The following is a 21,981-nucleotide window of genomic DNA, read 5'->3' as shown; positions in this document are numbered from 1 at the left end:
CTGCACTGGGCAACAAAATTGGTGGTGGCAACGATCGTGTGAGCTGGTGCATTGTCTGACAGAAGATGGACACCTTTGGTTAACATTCCAGGCCTTTCCATTCCATTTCCTGAGCATTTCACCTTCAAAGCATCGCATAACTTTTTCAAAAGATTTCTGTAGTATTCTCCTGTAAGTGTGGAACCACGAGGTAGGTAATCTGTCAGGACAACCCCTTTTTTGTCCCAAAACAAGGACAACATCACCTTTTTTGCAAATGGAGTGGTCTTTGCCTTTTTTTGGGAGGTGGGGGAGGAGGCGTGCTTCCACTGCTTTGACATGTCTTTAGTCTCTGGATCATACTGGTACACCCAGCATTCGTCATTTGTCACCAACCGATCAAAAAAGTTCTCAACATCTGCATTACACAAATCCTACAGTTGGCGAGAACATTGCATTCGACATTGCTTCCTGTAAAGGCATCGGCAGTTTTGGAACCCATTGGGCGGAGATTTTAGACATGTGCAGATGGTCATATAAAACGCTGTGGGCAGACCCATAACTAATTCCCACTGCATTTGCGATGAAATGAATTGTCACACGTCTGTCACTCAGCACCAGCTGCTCAACGTTTGCAATTGTCTCACTGTCTATGGATGTTGATGGCCTTCCTTCACTTGGCTCATCAAAGACACTTGTACGACTGCACTGGAACTCCCATTTCCACTTGATGGACAGTTCTGCCCATACACAGCTTTCATTTCTTCGTCAGTTTCCTGAGCATTCTTGCTCTGCAAATACAAACTTGATCACTGCTCTATACTCCACTTTTTCAACCGTAGTGTCCTTCCTCAGATTCCGGGCTCCACCTCTTGTGTAAGATCACCTACAGGAATGAAATTTCAAATATTAGTTATTGAATATGTAGACAACTTATATTAAAAACGGCATCTTCTTACTGATGTTTTATCTTGGTCAGTGTAAACTTTTTGCCCTGCAAAAAGCAGCAAATGGATAGCTTATGGGTTTAAAGTTATATATTACATCAGATTCAATGCCATTATTTATTTGAAGAAATAAATTCATAAATAAATAAAATACTTAAATAAATGAATTCTCAGAATAGAGCCATTTGTTCAGAAGCAGGCCCTGTGCAAGATTTTTAGATGCACCCTCTCCACCGCCTCTGTAGCCAGGTGGGCAGGAGCAGCAGTGCATAGCACACACTTCTTGTTAGACCAGGGTTCGAGCCCGTGACCACCAAATACAGAGGATGCGGAAAGGTCAGGGAATGACCACCGCATATCCCCAGAGCAATATGGCCTTAGTTGCTAATGCTCCTAAAAACCAAATAACAAACAAACAAAACAACAAGCACCCTCTCTACTTGAAATTTTCAGCAAATCAGTGAATTTTCAGGGTATTTTGCCGTCCTGTTCGGGGGAACAGCTCGATCATGCCTTAAGCCGGCTCGGATTCATTTTAACTATAACTATATAATATATATTGCTCTTTCCCATATACTTTTAAGTCTGTTTTCTCTCTGTATATATGTATCTGTTCACAAGCGATGACACCACATTCACAACTCTTACATAACAATACATGCAAAGCATTTGTGGACTGTCTAAAGTTAGCAATACTGCAATAAAATTGCATTTAATCTGTAAATTTCTTTTTTCCATAAATTATATGGGAAAAAAATAATTGCTGGATTTCTATTTTATCAATTTTAATGAAAAATGGGTTGGCTTGAAAAATCTTTCTATATGAACCAAATATAAAAAAACTTCATGAAAATCATCCACTGGAAGTCATTCTGTTACATGTGGACAGACAGTAGGCACTTATGCATATATGCTATAATGCTTAAAAAGAAACACTAAATATACCACAAAAATAACGTAGTATATTAATGCTATGTTAATATAGGGTTTTCACTTTCACCAGCAGCTTTCACTCTCCCTCTTACGGCAGCGAGAGGATCAGAGTGGAAGCAGAGGGTGCTAAGAATCTCTGGGTACAACCAGGCTGCCATGCACGGAAATTGAACTTGGCCTGTTATAACGTACGATCACTCATCGGTGAAGACAGGATATTAGAACTGGAAAAGGAATTAGAAAATGTGAATTGGAATATCATCGGTTTGGCTGAAACAAGAAGAAGAAATGAATCACTTATAAGTTTATCAAGTGGAAATCTGCTGTACACCAATGGAAACAGTGAAAGGAGTGAAGGTGGAGTTGGGTTTCTGGTCCATAAAGATTTTAAAAATAACATTTTGGAATTCAAAAGTACATCACCAAGGGTGTCAAGACTAATACTCAAGATTTCTAAGAGGTACAAGCTAAAGATTATAATGATTTATGCACCAACATCGAGCCATGATGATGAAGAGGTTGAAGAAATGTACACTGAAATTGAGAGTCTTCTAGATGAGCAGAAAACCCACTACACTATTATTATGGGGGACTTCAATGCTAAGGTTGGAAAAAGGCAAAACAGCGCAGAAAGAGGAACTATAGGAAATTTTGGAATTGGTGAAAGAAGTAAAAGAGGTGAAAGACTTGTGGAATTTGCAGAATCTCAAGGAATGTCAGTAATGAACACTTTTTTCAAGAAAAGGGTGAACAGAAAGTGGACATGGAAGAGTCCAAATGGATTAACAACTAATGAAATCGACTTCATCCTCACTAACAGAAGATATATTGTGAATGATGTTACCGTCCTGAATAAGGTAAATGTTGGAAGTGATCATAGAATGGTAAGATGTACACTTGATATAGATGTAGGAAAGGAAAGGAAAAAACTGACTCGAGTAAATAATACAAAGGTCTTTGAAATAACAGAGGAGGAGAAAAAGCAGTATGTACTGGAACTTAAGAACAAGTTTGAGCTTCTGCAGACTGCTCAGGACCAAGATATCGACGAGGGATATTACAACTTTCTGAAAGTGATAAAGCCCAAGAAACCTATAGGGAAACAGAAATCCAAAGAAGAAAAAATTAGTCAAGAAACACTTGTCATGATGAACCAAAGACGACAAATGAAGAGCAAGAAAAACACTGACAGGGAGAAAATTGAGTATACTGAGTTATGCAAAGCCATTAGAAAGATACTCAGAGAGGACATAAGAAGATTTAACACAAGAAAAGTAGAACAAGCATTAAGGGAAAACAAAGGTTTGAAATCAGCAGCCATGAGCAGTAATACAGAAAGACGAATGATACTGAAACTGAAGAATAGCGATGGTGTACTTATAAACAGCAGAGAAGGCATAATTCAAATAGCAGAAGACTACTATAGAGAATTATACAAGGAGCGAGGGAATGATACCAGCAGTGGGGAAGATGGATTGCAAAGTAGTAACACATACGACATACCCGATATTCTTCCTGATGAGGTAGAACATGCATTGAAGAAAATGAAGAATCGGAAAGCCCCGGGGTAAGATGAAGTTACCGTAGAGTTGTTAAAATTGGGAGGAAGAGACAACACAAAAACTGGCAAGGCTCTTCACAAAGTGCATTAGAAAAGGTGTGATGCCTAAGCAGTGGAATAATGCAATCATAGTTTTGCTGCATAAGAAAGGAGATAAATCAGAAATTGGAAATTATAGACCAATTAGCTTGTTATCCCATATCTACAAGTTGTTCACAAGGGTCATTACTAACAGATTAGAAAGAATACTTGATGAGAATCAACCGAAAGAGCAAGCTGGCTTTAGGACAGGATTCTCAACTATGGATCACCTTCACGTAATATCACAGCTAATGGAGAAAGCAAATGAATATAAAACACCATTATGCCTGGCATTTGTGGATTATGAAAAGGCATTTGACTCCATACAGCATAAGGCAATGTTTGGGGCACTGGAAAGACAAGGCATAGATACTCCATATATTATGATTTTGAAGAAAATATATGAGAGTGCTAACATCCTTTATTAGACTAGACAAAGACAGTAGGAAATTTAAAATCGAGAAAGGAGTTCGACAAGGAGACACAATATCTCCGAAGCTGTTTACTGCTGCCCTTGAGGAAGCTTTCAGAAGATTAGACTGGTCGCAGAAAGGAGTCAATGTGAACGGAGAGTACCTAAACCATTTACGATTTGCAGATGACATTGTGGTCATAAGTCACGATCCCAAAGAATTAGAGGAAAATCTTAATCAGTTATGCACAGTTAGTAAGGATTTTGGACTAAAGATGAATATGGCTAAAACAAAAGTAATGATGAACAAGTATGCCACGGAAAGGGAAATAATGATTGAAGGAGCAGTAATTGAAAAGGTGGAGTCATATACTTATCTGGGACAAGTTATTAGCTGTAATAATGATAAATGGCTGGAAGTCAAGAGAAGAATAAATTTTGGATGGATAGCATTCAGGAAATATAGTCACATACTGAAGAGCAATATACCAGTTTGTCTGAAACGTAAAATAATGAATCAATGTATACTCCCCACCATGACTTATGGAAGTGAAACTTGGGCACTCACCAAAAGAATAGAAGAGAAGCTGAGAACTACACAGCGAAGAATGGAACGAATCATATTGGGAATCAGACTGTTAGATAAGAAGAGAAACACATGGATTAGGCAGCAAACTCAAGTAAAGGACATTCTTATCAAAACTAAAGAACTAAAATGGTCTTGGGCAGGACACATAGCCCGAAGACATGATGACAGATGGACTAAGAAAATAACAGAATGGTACCCAAGAGGAGCTAGAAGAAAACCTGGAAGACAAAGGCGGAGATGGATAGATGACATTCATGAGTTTTCGAGTAGTAAATGGATGGCCAGTGCTCAAAACAGAAGGAACTGGAAAGTTGCTGGAGAGGCCTTCATCCTGCAGTGGATTGAAAATGGCTGATGATGATGATGATGATGAATATAGGGTTATACTTATCAAGGAGAAATTCTGCTACCTAAGATAACCCCAATATTCAAAATAAAATAAGAAAAACAAAGCAATTCCCCCCCCCCCCCAAGCAGTACAAATGCCTGCCTCCTACCTAAACAGAGGTGATCTTACACACTTTATGAAGACATGGAAATCTTTATAAAAATAATTTAGATTGGTGTATAATCTTTTCCTTAACGTAAGCCTCTTAGCTTGTTTTGATCTTTGAACAAAAGAATATTAACTAGGTGTCATTTCATGCATATCACATTTCATTTTCTGTTTCTTTGGTGTTCTGGAACATCAAAACCAGTCCAGAGATGAATTAGAAGATATTTTAGAGAGCTTAGGACATGATATTCCAAAAATGACTTGCCATCAAACAACTAATCTCCTAAGAACTAATACAATAAAAGGTAGTCAATAGTAACTGCAAGTAAGAATTTCTTAACCATTTTATATCAATTAAAGGAAACTGAAAGAAGGAATGCAAACATCTACTTCAGACGCACGTGATGTGGCTGTTTTAGCATATTTTAAGCTAAAAATACACTGGATCGTAGATATAGCTTAGCTTAATTTGCTAAAATTTTGGTTGAACCATTACCTTTGATTCATGTTGTATAACTATACAATTAGCATTAGTAGAGGCATATGATGCAAGAAAGCTAGCTTATACAGCATCAGCCAAAAAAAAAAAAAAACTTCCCATTTCACCCATCCATTTGCTCCAAATGTTTGTCTAGTTCTGCCTTGAATTTATTTAAACTGTCCACCTCTACAATGACAGTTGGAAGTTTGTTCCAGAAATCAACTACCTGCTGGCTAAAGGCAAGTTTCCGCACATCTCTTTTACAATTGTCTCTCCTCAATTTGAATTTATATCCCCTCAGGCGATTAATCTGGGCAAGAGGAAGAATCCCATCAGCATTGAGCTTGCTCAAACTATTCAAGGCCTTATACACCTCAATCAGATCACCTCGCTATTGCCTAATCTCCAGACACTGTAACCCTTTGTTCCATTCACTAATCTTGTTGCCCTTCTCTGTACTCGTTCCAGCAGCTCTACATCTTTCCTAAAATGAGGCTTCCAGACCTGCATACAGTATGGTATACTCAGGGTGGGCCTGACCATTGCCTTATATAAGGGGATAGTCATCTCCTTATCCCTGCTAGAAAAATTCCTGTATATCATTGACAAGACACCATGACCTACTCTTGCCGACCATCTGCACTGCTCAGAAAACTTCATATCTGACTGCACAATTACCTCCAGGTCCTTTTCATTCTCTACCACCTCGACTGTAGTATCCCACAGTTGATACGTTACTCTGGGGTTACTGCTGCCCATATGCAATAATTTACATTTGTCAATGTTAAATTTCAGTTGCCACCTCTCAGCCCATCTGATCCTGTTGCAGTAGTGTACTGTCATTAGTGTCATTAACAACCGTGCCAACCTTTCTATCATCTGCAACTTAGACATTAAGCCTGATATACCTTCATCAGTATAATTAATAAATACAGAAAACAACAACGGACCCAACACTGAACCCTGGTGGACTCCGCTAATAACATTAGTCTATGAAGAGCAGTGTCCATTGATTACCACTCTGTCTTCTCCCACTCAACCATCCCTTTATCCATAGCAGCAATTTGCCTCCAATGCCACACTGCTCCAATTTGTGCAGCAGTCTTCCATGTGCAACAGTATCAAAGGCCTTTCTAAGATCCAAATATATGATATCAAAGTTATTCTTTGTATCCAGTTCCTTTGTGACTACATTATAGTATCCAATCAAATTTGTCAGACAAGACTTCCCCTTAACAAACCCATGCTGTGTCCGAGCTATAACTGAAGTCTTGTCTAGATGATCCTGCAATGCTTCTTTAACCAGTGCCTCCATTAATTTCCCTGGAACAGAGGTTAAACTAACAGGTCTGTAATTACTTGTGTCACCCTTTGATCCTCCTTTGTGAATTGTGGTCACATTTGCACATCTCCAGTTCATGGGTACTTCCCCTGATCCAAGGAAGCTCTCATAACTATGGCTAAGGGCTTACTAATCATATAAACAAATTATTCTCTTGTGTATTAATAATTTTCTGTTGAGTGAAAATCCTTCCAATTTCTTTTTGCCATTGATCTTATAACTACATTCCACTTTGCAGGTTGACAAATCAGGCTCTGCAGAATCATGTACAACTGCTCAAATATCCACCCCCAGTTCCTTAATCCTACTCCTTTACCTTTTTTTTTTTTTTCTTAAGAAACAATTTATCCACTAGTCCACCAGTGATTCTAAAGAAAAAAGGTCAGGTTACCCCCTCCACTTTGGGAGGGTTTCAATCTCCCATGGGATTCAATTACTATTCCTGACCAATAACACCCACTGTATGTTTACTGAGTGAGCAACAATACAAATGCCGTTACGGCAAATTTCATCGAACTTTTGCATGCTTCTCGTGCAGGCTTTCTTTACTTTCACCAAATAATCAACAAACAGCCTCATTTTACAGTGTATTTATTGATGAAATAGGTTTTATTTTCCCCATTCACTAATATGCCTCTACATAAATGTGTGTATAAGGAAGGAATGACAGTAATAAAAGAAATAAAATAGGATTATTGACAAATAAATATATGCAGAGCAAAGTAGGAATATGAATTTGCCTTTAATTTTGTTTGCTTGATTAATGTACAATAAATAAAAGTATGGAAATAAGTACATAATTTTGATTTTAACCAATTGTTCATTTGGATTTGATGAAAATGCAATAAAACTACATAAATCTGGAGTTCTAAAAAGAATTGGGCACTTTTAGAATTTTTATTTTAAAAAAAAACCTGCTCACTTTAAAAGTTTGATGTATAGTTTGATTAGCATACTTAGCTATTGATCATTTGGGAAACACTACTTTGGAAATACACACTATCACATTATTATTATTAGTTCTGCTAATGGATTTGCCATTATCAGGGTTTTTTTTTTTTTGTGTTTAAATGTGTTTACCAGGAAAGATTACTGAAATAAATTATATGCTGTAATGATAACACTAGTTTGCTGCAGTATTGAAACATGGTGTAATCTTTCTACAGTAGTTGATGATCTGTGCACTTCAACACCATACAGCATTAGTTTCAAAAATGTGGCAAAGGTCATTTCTAAACAATATAACCCATTACATACAATGTCTGGCTGCTGCTGCCTAGCCTTTATCATTATATAAGGGTTAAAGACTGTTGTGGGATTTATATGAGGGTGGATTGAAAAGTAATGCTTCCTATTCATAGCTTCTGAATAAATGGAGATTTAAATAAAAAAGAAAAAATGCTTGTAGATAAAAAGGTTGTATTTAATTTGATATAACTTGATAAATTTCATCCAGCACTTAGCAAGTAAAATTCTTTTGGTTTGAGAAGCCAACCATTGTTTCACAGCTGCTTTAACTTATTCATTGGAGTTATATCTGTTGCCCTAGGAAAGCTCTTATGAACAAAAAAAAAAAAAAAAAATTTGGGACTAATTTCAGACTAAAGGGAGAATGAGGAACAACTTCAATTCCAGTGTTGCTGTATTGCCAGCCCTTTACTTATTTGATTAATTTTTTCAGCTTGTGCAGTGTCCCAGTGTACTTATACTGAACTGAATTGGTTGGAGTCTCTTTTCCCAAAAATGCAGTGTGGGTAGAACCCATAGTCCCAAAAAACAGCCAGGGAGGGTTGGAACCACATGTTCAAAAGTGCTAACATTTAAATGAGTTAACTTGTAAATGAAGAACCACACAGAAACTACTTCACATGCACTAGCTAGACTATTAGCTGTGTGAAGGAGCTAGTTGGAAATTGCTACACCACCCAGCTCTGAGGTTATGAACTAAGAGGCATTATTTTTGGCCCACCTTTATTATACAGGTAGCTCACTTAACAGTGAAATATGACATAAATATGTATTTATTAACAATAACCAAGTGATATTTTCTTCAAACAATTTATTTTTCACTATAGATAAAATCATTGACAGTGTAGCCGCAAATTACTGATAGAACTTTGTAACATTCCAGAAAAAGAATTGGCAACACCACCTTTAGATGGGACAATATTACCAGGTATCACAAGGCAGAGCCTATTAGATCTTTCTCGTGAATGGGTAAGAAAATAACCCATACTACTTCATGCTGTGTAGCTGCTTTCAAAGGATATTTGAAATTGTCAGCACTTATTAGTTGAAAAATTTGTAACTAGTACCCCTTTCTCTTTTTTATGTATTTGAAATTTAAATGTATACAGATATTTATTTATTTACTTGAGGTGGAGAAATGGATGATTATAAAAAGCCGGTTTTTCCATGCACCACTGGAATAGGAGTAATTTGGCTACCTGTGTTGTTGTCAACACCATAACATTTAGTAACCTTGGTACAGTGAAATAACAAGCAGTGTGCATTCATTATTAAAGCATATTGTTACAAAATGTTAAGACTTTTTTTATTAAAGATAATTCACCTCAAAAATGCAGTAAAACTACATTTTTATAAAAATTTTGTTTTATTGCATTATAAAAAAGTCTGTAATGCATTAAAATTATAGTACAATAATGCATTATTGTATTATAAAGACATCTTTATAAGGGAGTCGCTAACATTTTGTTATTATCACTTGGATAACTAGAACTTATGGTAATATTAAAGCATATTGTAAATATGATGATAGTATTGTGTGTGCTCAGTGCTTATTTTACTGCCATCAACTATAATAATTCAGTGCTATCCACTCAACCCATTAAGATGGATTAAGAACTTTGAGAAAACTGGTTCAGCATTAAAGAAGGAACCTCTGGGTAAAGGAAGAAGTGGACATGCTCCAGAAAACAAACTATCAGGACTATCCTTGAATAGGGCCTACAGCATTCTGCATATTGTTATGCAGTTTCATTAAACATTTCAAATAGTAGTATGCTGCATTTTGCATGAAGATTAAATTTCCACCCATACAGAATTAGGTAGTGCATTTGAAAGGTCATGATTACATTGAGTGCTTACATTTTTGTTATCAATTCCTTGCTCTTCTCCATGATAACAAAGACTTTATTCATAATCTGTTTATGACTGGTGAAGCACACTTTCATCTTTTTAGGTTTGATAATAAGCAAAATTTTTGGTATTGGTCAGACAAAAATCCTCATCTTCTGCATCACAAACCTTTACAGAGTGCCAAGGTTACTATATGGTGTGTGTGCGTGCGTGCAGTATTACTGTTTGACATTGTTGGTCCTCTTCTTTGAGATCAACAATGAAAACGTGACAACTAAGACATCTGCCTGCTGTGTTCACATCATCGAGATGTTTATAACCGCTTCCTTAAGGTAATGGTGACGCATGGCAACAATGTGGGGAAACTTCTTTTATTGCCACAATCTTTAAAAAATGCTTCAAAGTGGCTATTTTCCTATCATAACATGTCCAGAAATGGAAACAATCCTTGACAAGCAATATCACTTGATTTGATGGCATATGATTTTATGGAGCTATTTGAAAAGCAAAGTCAGCGTGTGATCACCTTTGATTAAATGCAGATTAGTTGGGGGAATACCCTTTGCCCCCTTCCCCCATCTAATCTTGTTGCTCTTCTCTGTACCCTTTCCAACAGATCTGCCAAGCTTAAACTGAGAATTCAAGAAGAAATCACAATACCAGTTGGAAAGATTGTGTCAAGATGAAGGTCACCTTGAAGATGTAGTCTTCAAAAAATAAAACTTTTTTATTGTACTTTAAATTGGTGTGTTTATCATTTCTTCGATAAAATATTCCAGTGAGTGTTTGAGTTTTTATAATCGTACACTTCTCTGCTATACCATGTGCAACTTGTATATAGAGCTTAATGGAACTATTTCTTCAGATGATTTGACAATATTTTGATGTTATGATATTGAAACTATTTCGATGGCACAGTAACATAAATGAAATAAGTTTGTTGTTTAAAACTGTGTCTTCAATGCAGCGTGTTATTACAGGAAAATAACATTGTATAATTTCTTTAAAATTGCTTTGTGCATTGTTTGTTCTGTCAGCAATGTTTGTTCTGCCTTCACCAATCAAGCAATATTTTTCTAAAGTTAAAATAGTGTAATTTGGACAACTTATTTGTCATAAATATTTCCTTCTTTGGTCAGGCAAAAAGAACAGGAGTCAGAACCAATTTGTGACCTTGGTTTCGCAAATGCTTTTATATTTTACAACAGTTGAGTATGAAGATTTGTTTCTGACAAATTTTATTGTAAAATGATCCAATGAAGTGAGCTTGTACAGTATCAGACAAAAAAAAAAATTGTTACATTGTTAATGAGGAAGAGTAAAGATTGAATCAGCACTTAGTTTACTCTCTACCCTTTCCAAATATTTCAGTTTGATATCCACGGATGTGTAGTTTTCAGGTGGTGCAATTTACACAATCCATCTTCTTTCATAACCCCCGCCCCTCCCAACTAATCTTGTTGCTCTACACTCTTTCCCAACAGATTTGCATCCTTCTTAAAATGAGGTTTGTAAGCCTGTATGCAGTATTCAAGATGTGACCTAATCATTATCTATACAGTGGAATAATCACTTTTCTCCCCTGGTATCCAAGTTCCTTTATATCTCTGTCAGAATCCTGTGAGCTGTCCTAGCAGCTTCTCTGTACTGCTTAGAGACCTTCATGTGAGGCTGTACAGTTATTTCATTATCAGCTTCATTTAGTTGGTGCCTCCCAGGTGGGAGATATTATTCTGGGATTATCATTGGTATTACAAATAACTAAAATAATGTGAGAAGTGCGCTTTTTCTGTTAAAAAAAAAAAAAAAAAAAAACTGATCACTTATACCTTCTCCATCACCGAAACATGGCTATCCAATTACTAAATTCTCCACCTTGACCACTCTGGTAGGCAGTTCATTCCAGAAATTCTCTAACATACTGGCTGAAAGTAAATGTCATGAGATGTAGCCTTCTGTTACTTCCTAAAATTTTATTTGTCGTCCTTGAGTCTTCTCTCTTCTACTAGTGAAAATATGCTGCCACTTATTTTATTGATTTCCTTCAGATCCCTATACACCTGTATCAGCCGACTCAAGATATTTAGTTGCCAAGCTTTGAAGTCCACATCCAAGCCATTCTTTATACGAACATTGATTACTTGTCCTTTGATCACTTTCTTAACGGCTCTTGTCTTTCATCAAATCTGGCCTCAAGACCTGAACACAATATTCTGAAAGCAGTCTCACTGTTGTCTTATATAAAGGGAGATAATGACATCTTTTTTTTTTCCTATTGTGAAGATGCTGTATATCATTTATCATAGACAGGGCACCAAGTGCCTCACTAACCACTAGTTTACACTGGAAATTTTCACATCTGACTGAATTGTAACCCGCAAGTCTTTTTTTAACACTTTTAACTTCACTCCCCCTAGCTTATAAGTAACTCCTGGATTTCTGTTCGCCTAGGTTTATACTTTACATTTAGAAGCATTAAAATTCAGTTGCTATTTTTAAGATGATTTGTGCAACCGATCTAGGCCATTTTGAAGCAAAATGGCCTTGTCATTAACCATTCCTCTTTAAATCATCAGCAGAGTTTGAAAATTTCCACTACATTTCATCATTGTCAGTAATGAAGATGAGAGACAAAAATGACCTCAATATTAATTCCTGAGGAACTTCACTTGCTACATTGGTCCATCCAAAGGAATGTCCATTTATGACAACTCTGTTGCCTATCATGGGGAACTGTTCTAAAGCTTTACTGAAGTCAAGGTAAATAATGTCAGAGTTGTTTCTTGCATCCAACTTTTTTTATGACTTTGTTGTAATAATTGACTGTGCTGGTCAGGCAAGACTTCTTCATGAACTCATGCTGTGATCCACTAAGAATACTATCCCTATTGGGATGGTTTTGTGTCATATCTTTAACTGCAAACTCCATGATCTTACCCACCACTGAAGTCAAGCTCAGTGATCTGCAGTTGCCCATCATCTTTCATACCTGCTTTGTGGATTGGGGAGACATTAGCACTCCTAGTTACGGGGAAGGTAGTCCCATCATCTAATGATAATCTTATTATAACATCCAAATAGAAAGCACATTCACATGTATCCTTTTTAACATAATTGTATGTATGCTGTCCACTCCTGAAGCATTAACCTTCACTCAGTTTCAATAGTTTTTCCTATTGATTCTTTCTCTAAGCTTGCCATATCACTTACTTTACAACAGTCTGATTCTTTATCACTGTTCCTTTATGTTTTGAATGGTCTTGATACCTCTCAACATGAACAATTGTATATAAATTGCAGCAATGTAGCATTTGGGGCAAATTACTGCAATGGATACATGTAGTTGTTGTTATTTAGTTTTTAGGAGCATTAGCAACTAAGGCCATATTGCTCCGAGGATATGCGGTGGTTAATCCCTGACCTTTCCGCATGCTCCATATTTGGTGGTCACGGGCTCGAACCCCGGTCTAATCAAGAAGCATGTGCTACTCGCTGCTGCTCCTGCCCACCTGGCTATGGAGGCGCTGATACATGTAGTGCTGGATTAATCAATAAGCAAAATAAGCACGTGCTTAGGGCACCAAGAGAAAGGGGACATTAAAATTTTTTCCCCCTAGCTATCATGCCAACTTAACTCTTTCACTCCCACACACTACTTTAGTTGATTTTTTGTAATTGTTCTTACCTGCCATGTTCGACTTTTCTCCGCATTGTTAAAAAAAAGTTTTCTTCCAAAAAAAAAAATCACTCTTGTCATGATGATACTGAAGGTTGAACAAAATCTACTCTCAATTAGTGTATTTATTACAAATTTAAAATAGTAACTTTCGCGAGTTTCATGTGTATATTTTAACATTTATTCTTCTGTAATTTTCAGACCCAAGATGAAATGCGTTCAATTAAGTGGTACAAAAAAGAGAAAACTGGCTAAAAAGAATCAACAAAAGGCTTTCGATTTAGTGGCCAAGACTGGAAAGCTGACTAATTTCTTCACAAAAGTTACACAACCTGATCTTCCAAATCAAAACAGATCTCTACCAGAGAAGCTACTTGTACTGTATCTGACAATGACAAGATTGAAGATGAACAAAACTCCACACCTATTAGTACTCCTCAGTCAACTTCAAGATCAGAAAATCATGATGATGTTGAGGTGCCACATGCTGGCTTAACTGGCACAAGTCTCACTACTGATCACGCTTTGCCTGTAAATTCTCTTGATATGTTTAGTATAAATGTTGAGGCAAGTTGCTCTACAAGACTGTCTGAGGTTTAAAAGATTGCTGAAAATGAAAATCTACTGGATCAAGGTGAAATGATTCAGTCTGCAAAAGCAAAAGATCCAGGGTTGCAGCAAGATTTTTCTGCTGATGATGTGGCTTATTGGATTGCTTGCAGACCCAGTAACTCAACACCACAATGGGCCACACGACAAACCTTGCTGAAAAGTAAGGTTTGCCTTTCACAAAAACATTTCTTTGGGATAAAAGCCAATGGTGAGCAATACCAGAGAAAGTGGTTGACTGGCGAAATACTAGTGTAATTGCTCATCACGAGGAGGCACTACTCACCGAGACTTTGCTAACATACTTAACTTGCAGACAAGGTTTGGGGCTTGTGACAAGAGTTGAAAAAACAAATTAAAGAGTGCAATTACTGGGAACATGTTGGAGCGTGTAATAGTTGTTATTCATATGTTAGCTGAATGTGGCCTAGCTTTTCGAGGAACAGATGAAAATTTTGCTTTGCTGCAGAATGGGAATTTTTTAGGGCTGCTTGAGCTCATAAGTCAAGTTTGATCCATTTTTAGCAAGTGTATTTCAAAATATGGAAATTCTGGAAAAGGAGATGCTTCTTATCTATCCAAAACCACCTGTGAGGAGCTCATTGTTACTAATGGCTCAGAAGGTCCACACGTTCATTGTTAATGAAGTAAATTCTTCTGGTTATTTTACCATGTCAGTTGATTCAACACCAGATCTATCACATATAGATCGGTTAAGATCAGTTATTGTACTTCAAAACTTAAAAGATGGGCCGCCTAGCCTATTGAATGGTTTTAACCTTTTTGGAACTGAAAAACCATACCAGCGAGGAAACGGCAAACAGGTGCAGTACCTAGGTGAAGTTTGCAAACTAAATTTTTCAAAATGTAAGGGTCAGTCCTACGACAACACTGCTAACATGTCTGGTCGTTACAGGGAGATGCAGCAAAAGATTTTAGAAGAAAATAACTTTGCCATATATGTGCCCTGTGCAGCCCATTAACTAAATCTGGTAGTCCAAAGTACTGCTGACTGCTGTCAAGTGGCAGTTAACTTTTTCTTTACAGTGCATTTGCTCTCTACATTTTTTTTTTTAACCTCAACCAGCCGGTGAAAAATACTTAAAGCTTGTCTTGGAAATGAACCTGTATTAAAGCCCTCTCTCTAACACCAGATGGGAGGCATATGTAATGACAACAGCAGCAATTTTGAAGTATTTATTTAAGATATTGGAAGCTTTAGAGTGTTTAGCTGAAGACCAGTCATAAAAGGGAGACACTAGAAGAGAAGCAGACAATATTTCAAATAAGATGCAAGTGGTAGAATTTGTTTTCATGTTGATCATGTGGGATGAGATCTTCAAATAGGCCTCTGGGGTTGGGTATATTCATACTATGATTTTTAGCGTTTCTAACCAACCACTGAAGTAAAAACGAAAACCAAAATCTTAAAAAGCTTTATATTTAAATTTACAATAAATTTACAGTAGATCAAACAAAACAAAATAAGTGTGATTATACAAATATTACTGATAATAAAATACTGAATTAAGATAGGATAAAACAAATGTAGTTTACAGTGAATGTACAAATAAAATGATAATAAAATACTGAATTAAAATACAATAAAATATACTGGATTAAAATACAATAAAATATACTGGATTAAAATAACTGAAGCTTTCAAAGGCTTCTGCCTTCTTCCTCAACAGTGCACTTCTATTCTGCAGTGCCTCATTAAATACCAGCAGGTTCGCAGTGCATCTAACGCAAACGTGTACTGTTCCTGTACGTGTTGGAACCGGAAGCGGCTCGGGAACGTTCCAGGCAAAAACATTCATCCCCTCCAAGGATTACCGCCTCAAAGAGGGGATGAATGCGTGTACCCCTATCTCTATTTATATTATTCTCAATAGAACTAATTCGTAGGCTCTCGAGCCACTTGCAGTCCCAAAAGGGATGAGATGAGATGAGTTGGGATGAGATTTTGCAAGAGTTTCATTGAGCAAGTCAAGTTCTGCAAAGTGAAGATGTGAACTTAAAACCATCTGAAGATCTGTATGAGTCATTAGCTGACCAACTATGCTCTTTAAGGATAACTTGGAAAGATCTGAAGCACTTATAAAGGAAATACTACCAGATGTTGATTACAAGGACGTTCAAACTCATAAACGTATCAGAAAGAAGATGCCCAATGACGGAGATACACCAGAAGTAGATCTGAATACCAGAGATAAATTTCGTATCACTGCCTTATACCCAATTATTGACAAACTAAAAATTGAGATGGGAAGAAGAGGAGAGGTGTACAAAGAAATAGCAGACAGATTTTCCTTTCTAAGTGATTGCCAAATAATGTCGCTTCATTCTGCTGAGACTAAAAGGTACTCTCACTGCTCTCAAAAACTAATTGATCCTTACCCAGAAGACTTGAACAATAATCTTTCTGCTGAGTTTCAGCAGTTTCACACGTATGTGCACCATAAGTTCAGTGCAATAAAAAGTGTAAAAACCAGATTCAGTCATGCTAAACTTTATAAAATAATTGTAGAAGACAAAATTTATTTTGTTTCCAAATGTAGATATTGCCTTGCATATTTTTTTTAACATTAATGGTTACAAATTGCACAGCTGAGCATTCATTTTCTCAACTAATGCACATCAAAAATCCCAAGAGAACAGCTATGCAACAAGATTGGAGCCTTGTCGCTGCTACGTATAGAAGCAGATTTGTTATGCCAAATTAGTTTTGAGGACTTGATCAAAGACTTTGCAATTAAAAAAATCTAGAAGAAAACGTTTTAAAAAGTAAATAAATATAAACCTATAGGTAAATCTTACTTATATGTTTTTTTGCTATTTAGTGTTTTTGTTAAATGAAAAAAAAAAAAAACTTTAAAAAACCAAAAGTTTTTATTTAATATAGTTGTGTGAGGTCTTGCCTGGAAGAAAACTGAAAAAAGGGTTATAAATTTTCAAACTCTTATTTCATGTTCAGCACTTATTGAGTCTTAATGTCTTGTAAGTTAAGCAATGGAGAAGCTGAGGCCGAGGGGGCACCATTGTTGGGCTGTGTTTAGGGCATCACTTGGCCTTAATCTGGCACTGGATACATGCTTGGTTAAGTGGTTGGAGACGGTGCTTCTAAATGGATACTGCTGTTAATGGACTCCCATATGGTTCAGTATTGGGCCTCATACTGTTTTTAATATTTATTAAAGATACTGATAATTATTTCAAATTTTCTAAGTTTAATGATGTTTCAAAGATGGGTTGAGTGGTTAGTGACAGTCAGGTCACACTACTAGAAGATAGATAAACTAGGCTGATGAGCTAAAATATGGCAATTCAGATTTAACATTGTAATATTACTGCCTTTGGGTAGCAGTCTTAGAATAGCATATCATTACGGTGGCACCATACCCAAGGTAAAAGGACCTGGAGATAATTATGCAGTCTGACATCAAACTCCACGTGAATTACTTTATTCTTTTTCAATGCTATGGTTAATAATATAAGAATAAAATTGGCTTAAATTTTATTCCCAGTGGGGGGTATACAGTGCAACTTTAATATATACTTCATTATACCACAGGTATGAAGATGGCCCCCCCCTCCTTCCTCATGGAGTTTATGGGTGCATTAAGTTAACTTATCCAGATACTCTGCAATCAAATAACCTCCAGGATTCTATTCACTGTGCACACCTTGAAGAATAAATTACCAGTCAATGTGTATATATAAAATAATATTTTATTATAAAAACATCTTGAAAGCTGAGATATTAACCTAACTGTCCCTTAAGCCCTTAACTCTGCCATCATCAATTTGCAATTCACAGATATCTTCAAAAAAACTTCTACAAATGGCAAGATGCTAATGTCCATCTTTATTATTAATGTCATTAATATGCTGAATACTATTAATGATTAAACTATTACAAATTAATAGTTTAATTTGTAAGATTTTGAGAGGCAAGTAATTTTTTCCTTCTTTTTCAGAATGAGTTTAAAGTATCTGAAAAATACATTACAATGAAAGATGTTATAAGACTCCTCAAAGAAAATAAGGTATGTATTCTACATATATAAGTTACAGCTGTCAGTTACAAGCTCCGCAAAAACGATAAGTGTTTGCCTTTTATTTACATGATTGTTGTTTTATATTGTACTTAATACGTAGTCATATAGTTATAGTTACGCTGGTTATTTTTTATTTTAATTTAGATAAAGAGTTTTTGTGGATTTTACTTACGATAGGTAAAACCGTTATTTTTGTTCGATTTTTGTAGCCATTGTTTTTGTATATAGGGAATACAAAGTTTTTGTAGGGAATTCAAATTTTTTAATTGAGGTAGCTATGTAGCTCTAACGCATAATTATATAGTAATACGCTTCACTGTTTCTATTTCATAGTTTCTATTCAAATACTACTGACATTTAATTTATTGATTTTATTAATTTAAACTACCATGCCCCGAACTAGAGCAGCAAAGCAACGGGCACAAAGTGGCAGGAGTGTTGTGACTCGGGGGAGAACTGAGGGGGGCGATTCTCCAACGCGTCACAGCCTAAAAAAATGTGCAGCTTGTGAAATGTTTGCCGAACTCTCTGGAACGGAACATGATATTGCCATGGGGGATGTCTTTGTGTGTGCGCGATGTAAGGAGTGTAAGGAAATCAGGCGACAACTCAGCGTTGTTATGGGCCTATATGAGAGTTTGAAGGACAGGGTGGATGCCCTCGAAGGAAATAAATTGAGGGGCCCATCAAGCTCTCAGCTGCCCACATCAACGCCAGAGCATGCACTTGGTCATCGCGCAACACAGCGGCAAACCCCAAGGCAGAATGCGCTGGTCCCACAGGAACTATTAGTTGTTGGTGACTCTATTGTCAGGGAAACGGGGAACATGCTATGTAAAAAGGATAGGTGGAACAGGACCAGGGTATGTCTGCCAGGGGCAAAGGTTGATGACGTTGTAGAGCGGATATCATCTTTCAAGGGCACAAAAGGTGATATAGTTGTACACGTTGGCACTAATGATATTAAGAGTAGGAGACCGGCAGAATTACTCAACAAGTACAGGTCACTGTTGAAAAAAAGCCGAGAATTAGGGTTGCATTTGAAAGTGTCTGCAATTCTGCCCAGACACGATAGGAGGGAGTATATGATGAGAGCCTTGTCGATCAATTCGGCCCTGGAAAGATTGTGCAAGGCTCAAGGGGTAGAATTTTTTTCAGCCTGGACTGTACTTGTTAACAGGAGAGACTGCTTCTACAGGGATGGGATACACTTAAATAGAAAGGGTGCAAGAATATTTGCTGATGCTATCGAGGCAGTGTTAGGTGGGTCGGAAAACTGCTAGCTTGGGGGGATACAAAGACTAATAGTTTAACAGTAACCGCAGGCAGAGGTGAAGGTGATTCTTGCACAACTTCTATTAGAATAAGAAGCGACCTGGAGCGAGGGGTGTTGGGGGTTTCAGGGACGGATGACAGTCATCCTGGAATAGTTGGGTATATGGGATGTTAGCATTAGCATTAGTAGAGGCATATGATGCAAGAAAGCAAGCTTATTCAGCATCAGCCAAAAAAAAGAAAAAAAAAAAAAAACAGCCACTACTCCCATTTCACCCCTCAATTCGTTCGAAATACCTGTCCAGCTGAGCCTTAAATTTGTTTAGGCTATCAACTTCAACAACAAGCGATGGAAGTCTATTCCACAAACCAACTGCCCGCTGGCTAAAGGCGAATTTCCGCACATCTATCCGACATCCGTCCTTCCTCAATTTGAATTTATGCCCTCTCAGGTGATTATTCTGAGCAAGAGGAAGAATTCCATCGGCATTGAGCATGCTCAAGCCATTCAAAGCCTTGTACACCTCTATCAGATCACCTCGGCGATGCCTAGTCTCCAGGCTCTGTAATTTGCAAAACTTAAGCCTTTCTTCGTAAGAGCAACCCTTTGTTCCATTCACTAATCTTGTTGCCCTTCTCTGTACTCGTTCCAGCAGCTCTACATCCTTCTTGAAATGAGGCCTCCAGACCTGTATACAGTACTCAAGGTGTGGCCTGACCAATGCCTTATACAAGGGAATAATCACATCCCTGTCCCTGCTAGAAAAATTCCTGTATATCATTGACAAGACACCATGAGCTACTCTTGCAGCTCGTCTGCACTGCTCAGAGAACTTCATATCTGCCTGCACAATTACCCCCAGGTCCTTTTCATTCTCTACCACTGTCAGCGTAGTACCTCAGAGTTGATACGTTGATCTGGGGTTACTGTTTCCCATATGTAGTACTTTACATTTGTCAATGTTAAACTTCATTTGCCACCTCTCAGCCCATCTGCTCAACCTTTCCAGATCCTGTTGCAGCAGCATAGTATCAGTAGTGTCCTTAACAACCCTGCCAACCTTTGTATCGTCTGCAAACTTGGACATTAAGCCTGATACACCATCGTCAATATCATTTATAAATACAGAAAACAACAATGGACCCAACACTGTACCCTGAGGAACTCCACTAATAACATTAGTCCACGTTGAGCAGTGTCCATTGATTACCACTCTCTGTCTTCTGCCACTCAACCATCCCTTTATCCATAGCAGCAATTTGCCTCGAATGCCACACTTCTCCAATTTGTGCAGCAGTCTTCCATGCGCAACAGTATCAAAAGCCTTTCTAAGATCCAAATATATAATATCAAAGTTATTCCCTGCATCCAGTTCTTTTGTGACTACATCATAGTATCCAATCAAATTGGTCAGACAAGACCTGCCCTTAACAAACCCATGCTGTGTCTGAGCTATAACTGAATTCTTGTCCAGATGATCCTGCAGTGCTTCTTTAACCAGTGCCTCCATTAATTTTCCTGGAACCGAAGTTAAACTAACAGGTCTATAATTACTTGTGTCAGCCTTTGATCCTCCTTTGTGAATTGGGGTTACATTTGCACATCTCCAGTCCATGGGTACCTCCCCTGAGTCCAAAGAAGCTCTCATAATTATGGCTAGGGGTTTGCTTACTTCCTTTGCTGCCTCCTTTAATATAACTTTAATATATACTTCTTCGTAAGAGCAACCCTTTGTTCCATTCACTAATCTTGTTGCCCTTCTCTGTACTCGTTCCAGCAGCTCTACATCCTTCTTGAAATGAGGCCTCCAGACCTGTATACAGTACTCAAGGTGTGGCCTGACCAATGCCTTATACAAGGGAATAATCACATCCCTGTCCCTGCTAGAAAAATTCCTGTATATCATTGACAAGACACCATGAGCTACTCTTGCAGCTCGTCTGCACTGCTCAGAGAACTTCATATCTGCCTGCACAATTACCCCCAGGTCCTTTTCATTCTCTACCACTGTCAGCGTAGTACCTCAGAGTTGATACGTTGATCTGGGGTTACTGTTTCCCATATGTAGTACTTTACATTTGTCAATGTTAAACTTCATTTGCCACCTCTCAGCCCATCTGCTCAACCTTTCCAGATCCTGTTGCAGCAGCATAGTATCAGTAGTGTCCTTAACAACCCTGCCAACCTTTGTATCGTCTGCAAACTTGGACATTAAGCCTGATACACCATCGTCAATATCATTTATAAATACAGAAAACAACAATGGACCCAACACTGTACCCTGAGGAACTCCACTAATAACATTAGTCCACGTTGAGCAGTGTCCATTGATTACCACTCTCTGTCTTCTGCCACTCAACCATCCCTTTATCCATAGCAGCAATTTGCCTCGAATGCCACACTTCTCCAATTTGTGCAGCAGTCTTCCATGCGCAACAG

At 37.5% G+C, this 21,981-nt stretch overlaps 1 protein-coding gene across 2 annotated transcripts in view; it reads left to right on the top strand.

Moving 5' to 3' along the window:
• Positions 1-21,981, top strand: part of Bcat (Branched chain amino acid transaminase) — a 209,644-nt gene that overhangs the window by 149,393 nt on the left and 38,270 nt on the right. The window contains exons 8-9 of one of the 2 annotated variants that reach the window (XM_090386841.1): positions 8,953-9,038; positions 18,186-18,254. In XM_090386841.1, coding sequence (XP_090242967.1) covers positions 8,953-9,038; positions 18,186-18,254 — 155 coding nt within the window. The remainder of the gene's footprint in view (positions 1-8,952; positions 9,039-18,185; positions 18,255-21,981) is intronic. The other variant, XM_090386842.1, reaches the window with a different exon arrangement.

The sequence above is a fragment of the Mastigoproctus giganteus genome, chromosome 12 (genome assembly GCF_048544385.1).
Source record: "Mastigoproctus giganteus isolate SK-2022 chromosome 12, ASM4854438v1, whole genome shotgun sequence".
Taxonomy (NCBI): Eukaryota; Metazoa; Arthropoda; class Arachnida; order Uropygi; family Thelyphonidae; genus Mastigoproctus; species Mastigoproctus giganteus.
The sequence above is the reverse complement of the archived record's forward strand: the minus strand, read 5'-3'. Positions and strand labels throughout refer to the sequence as shown.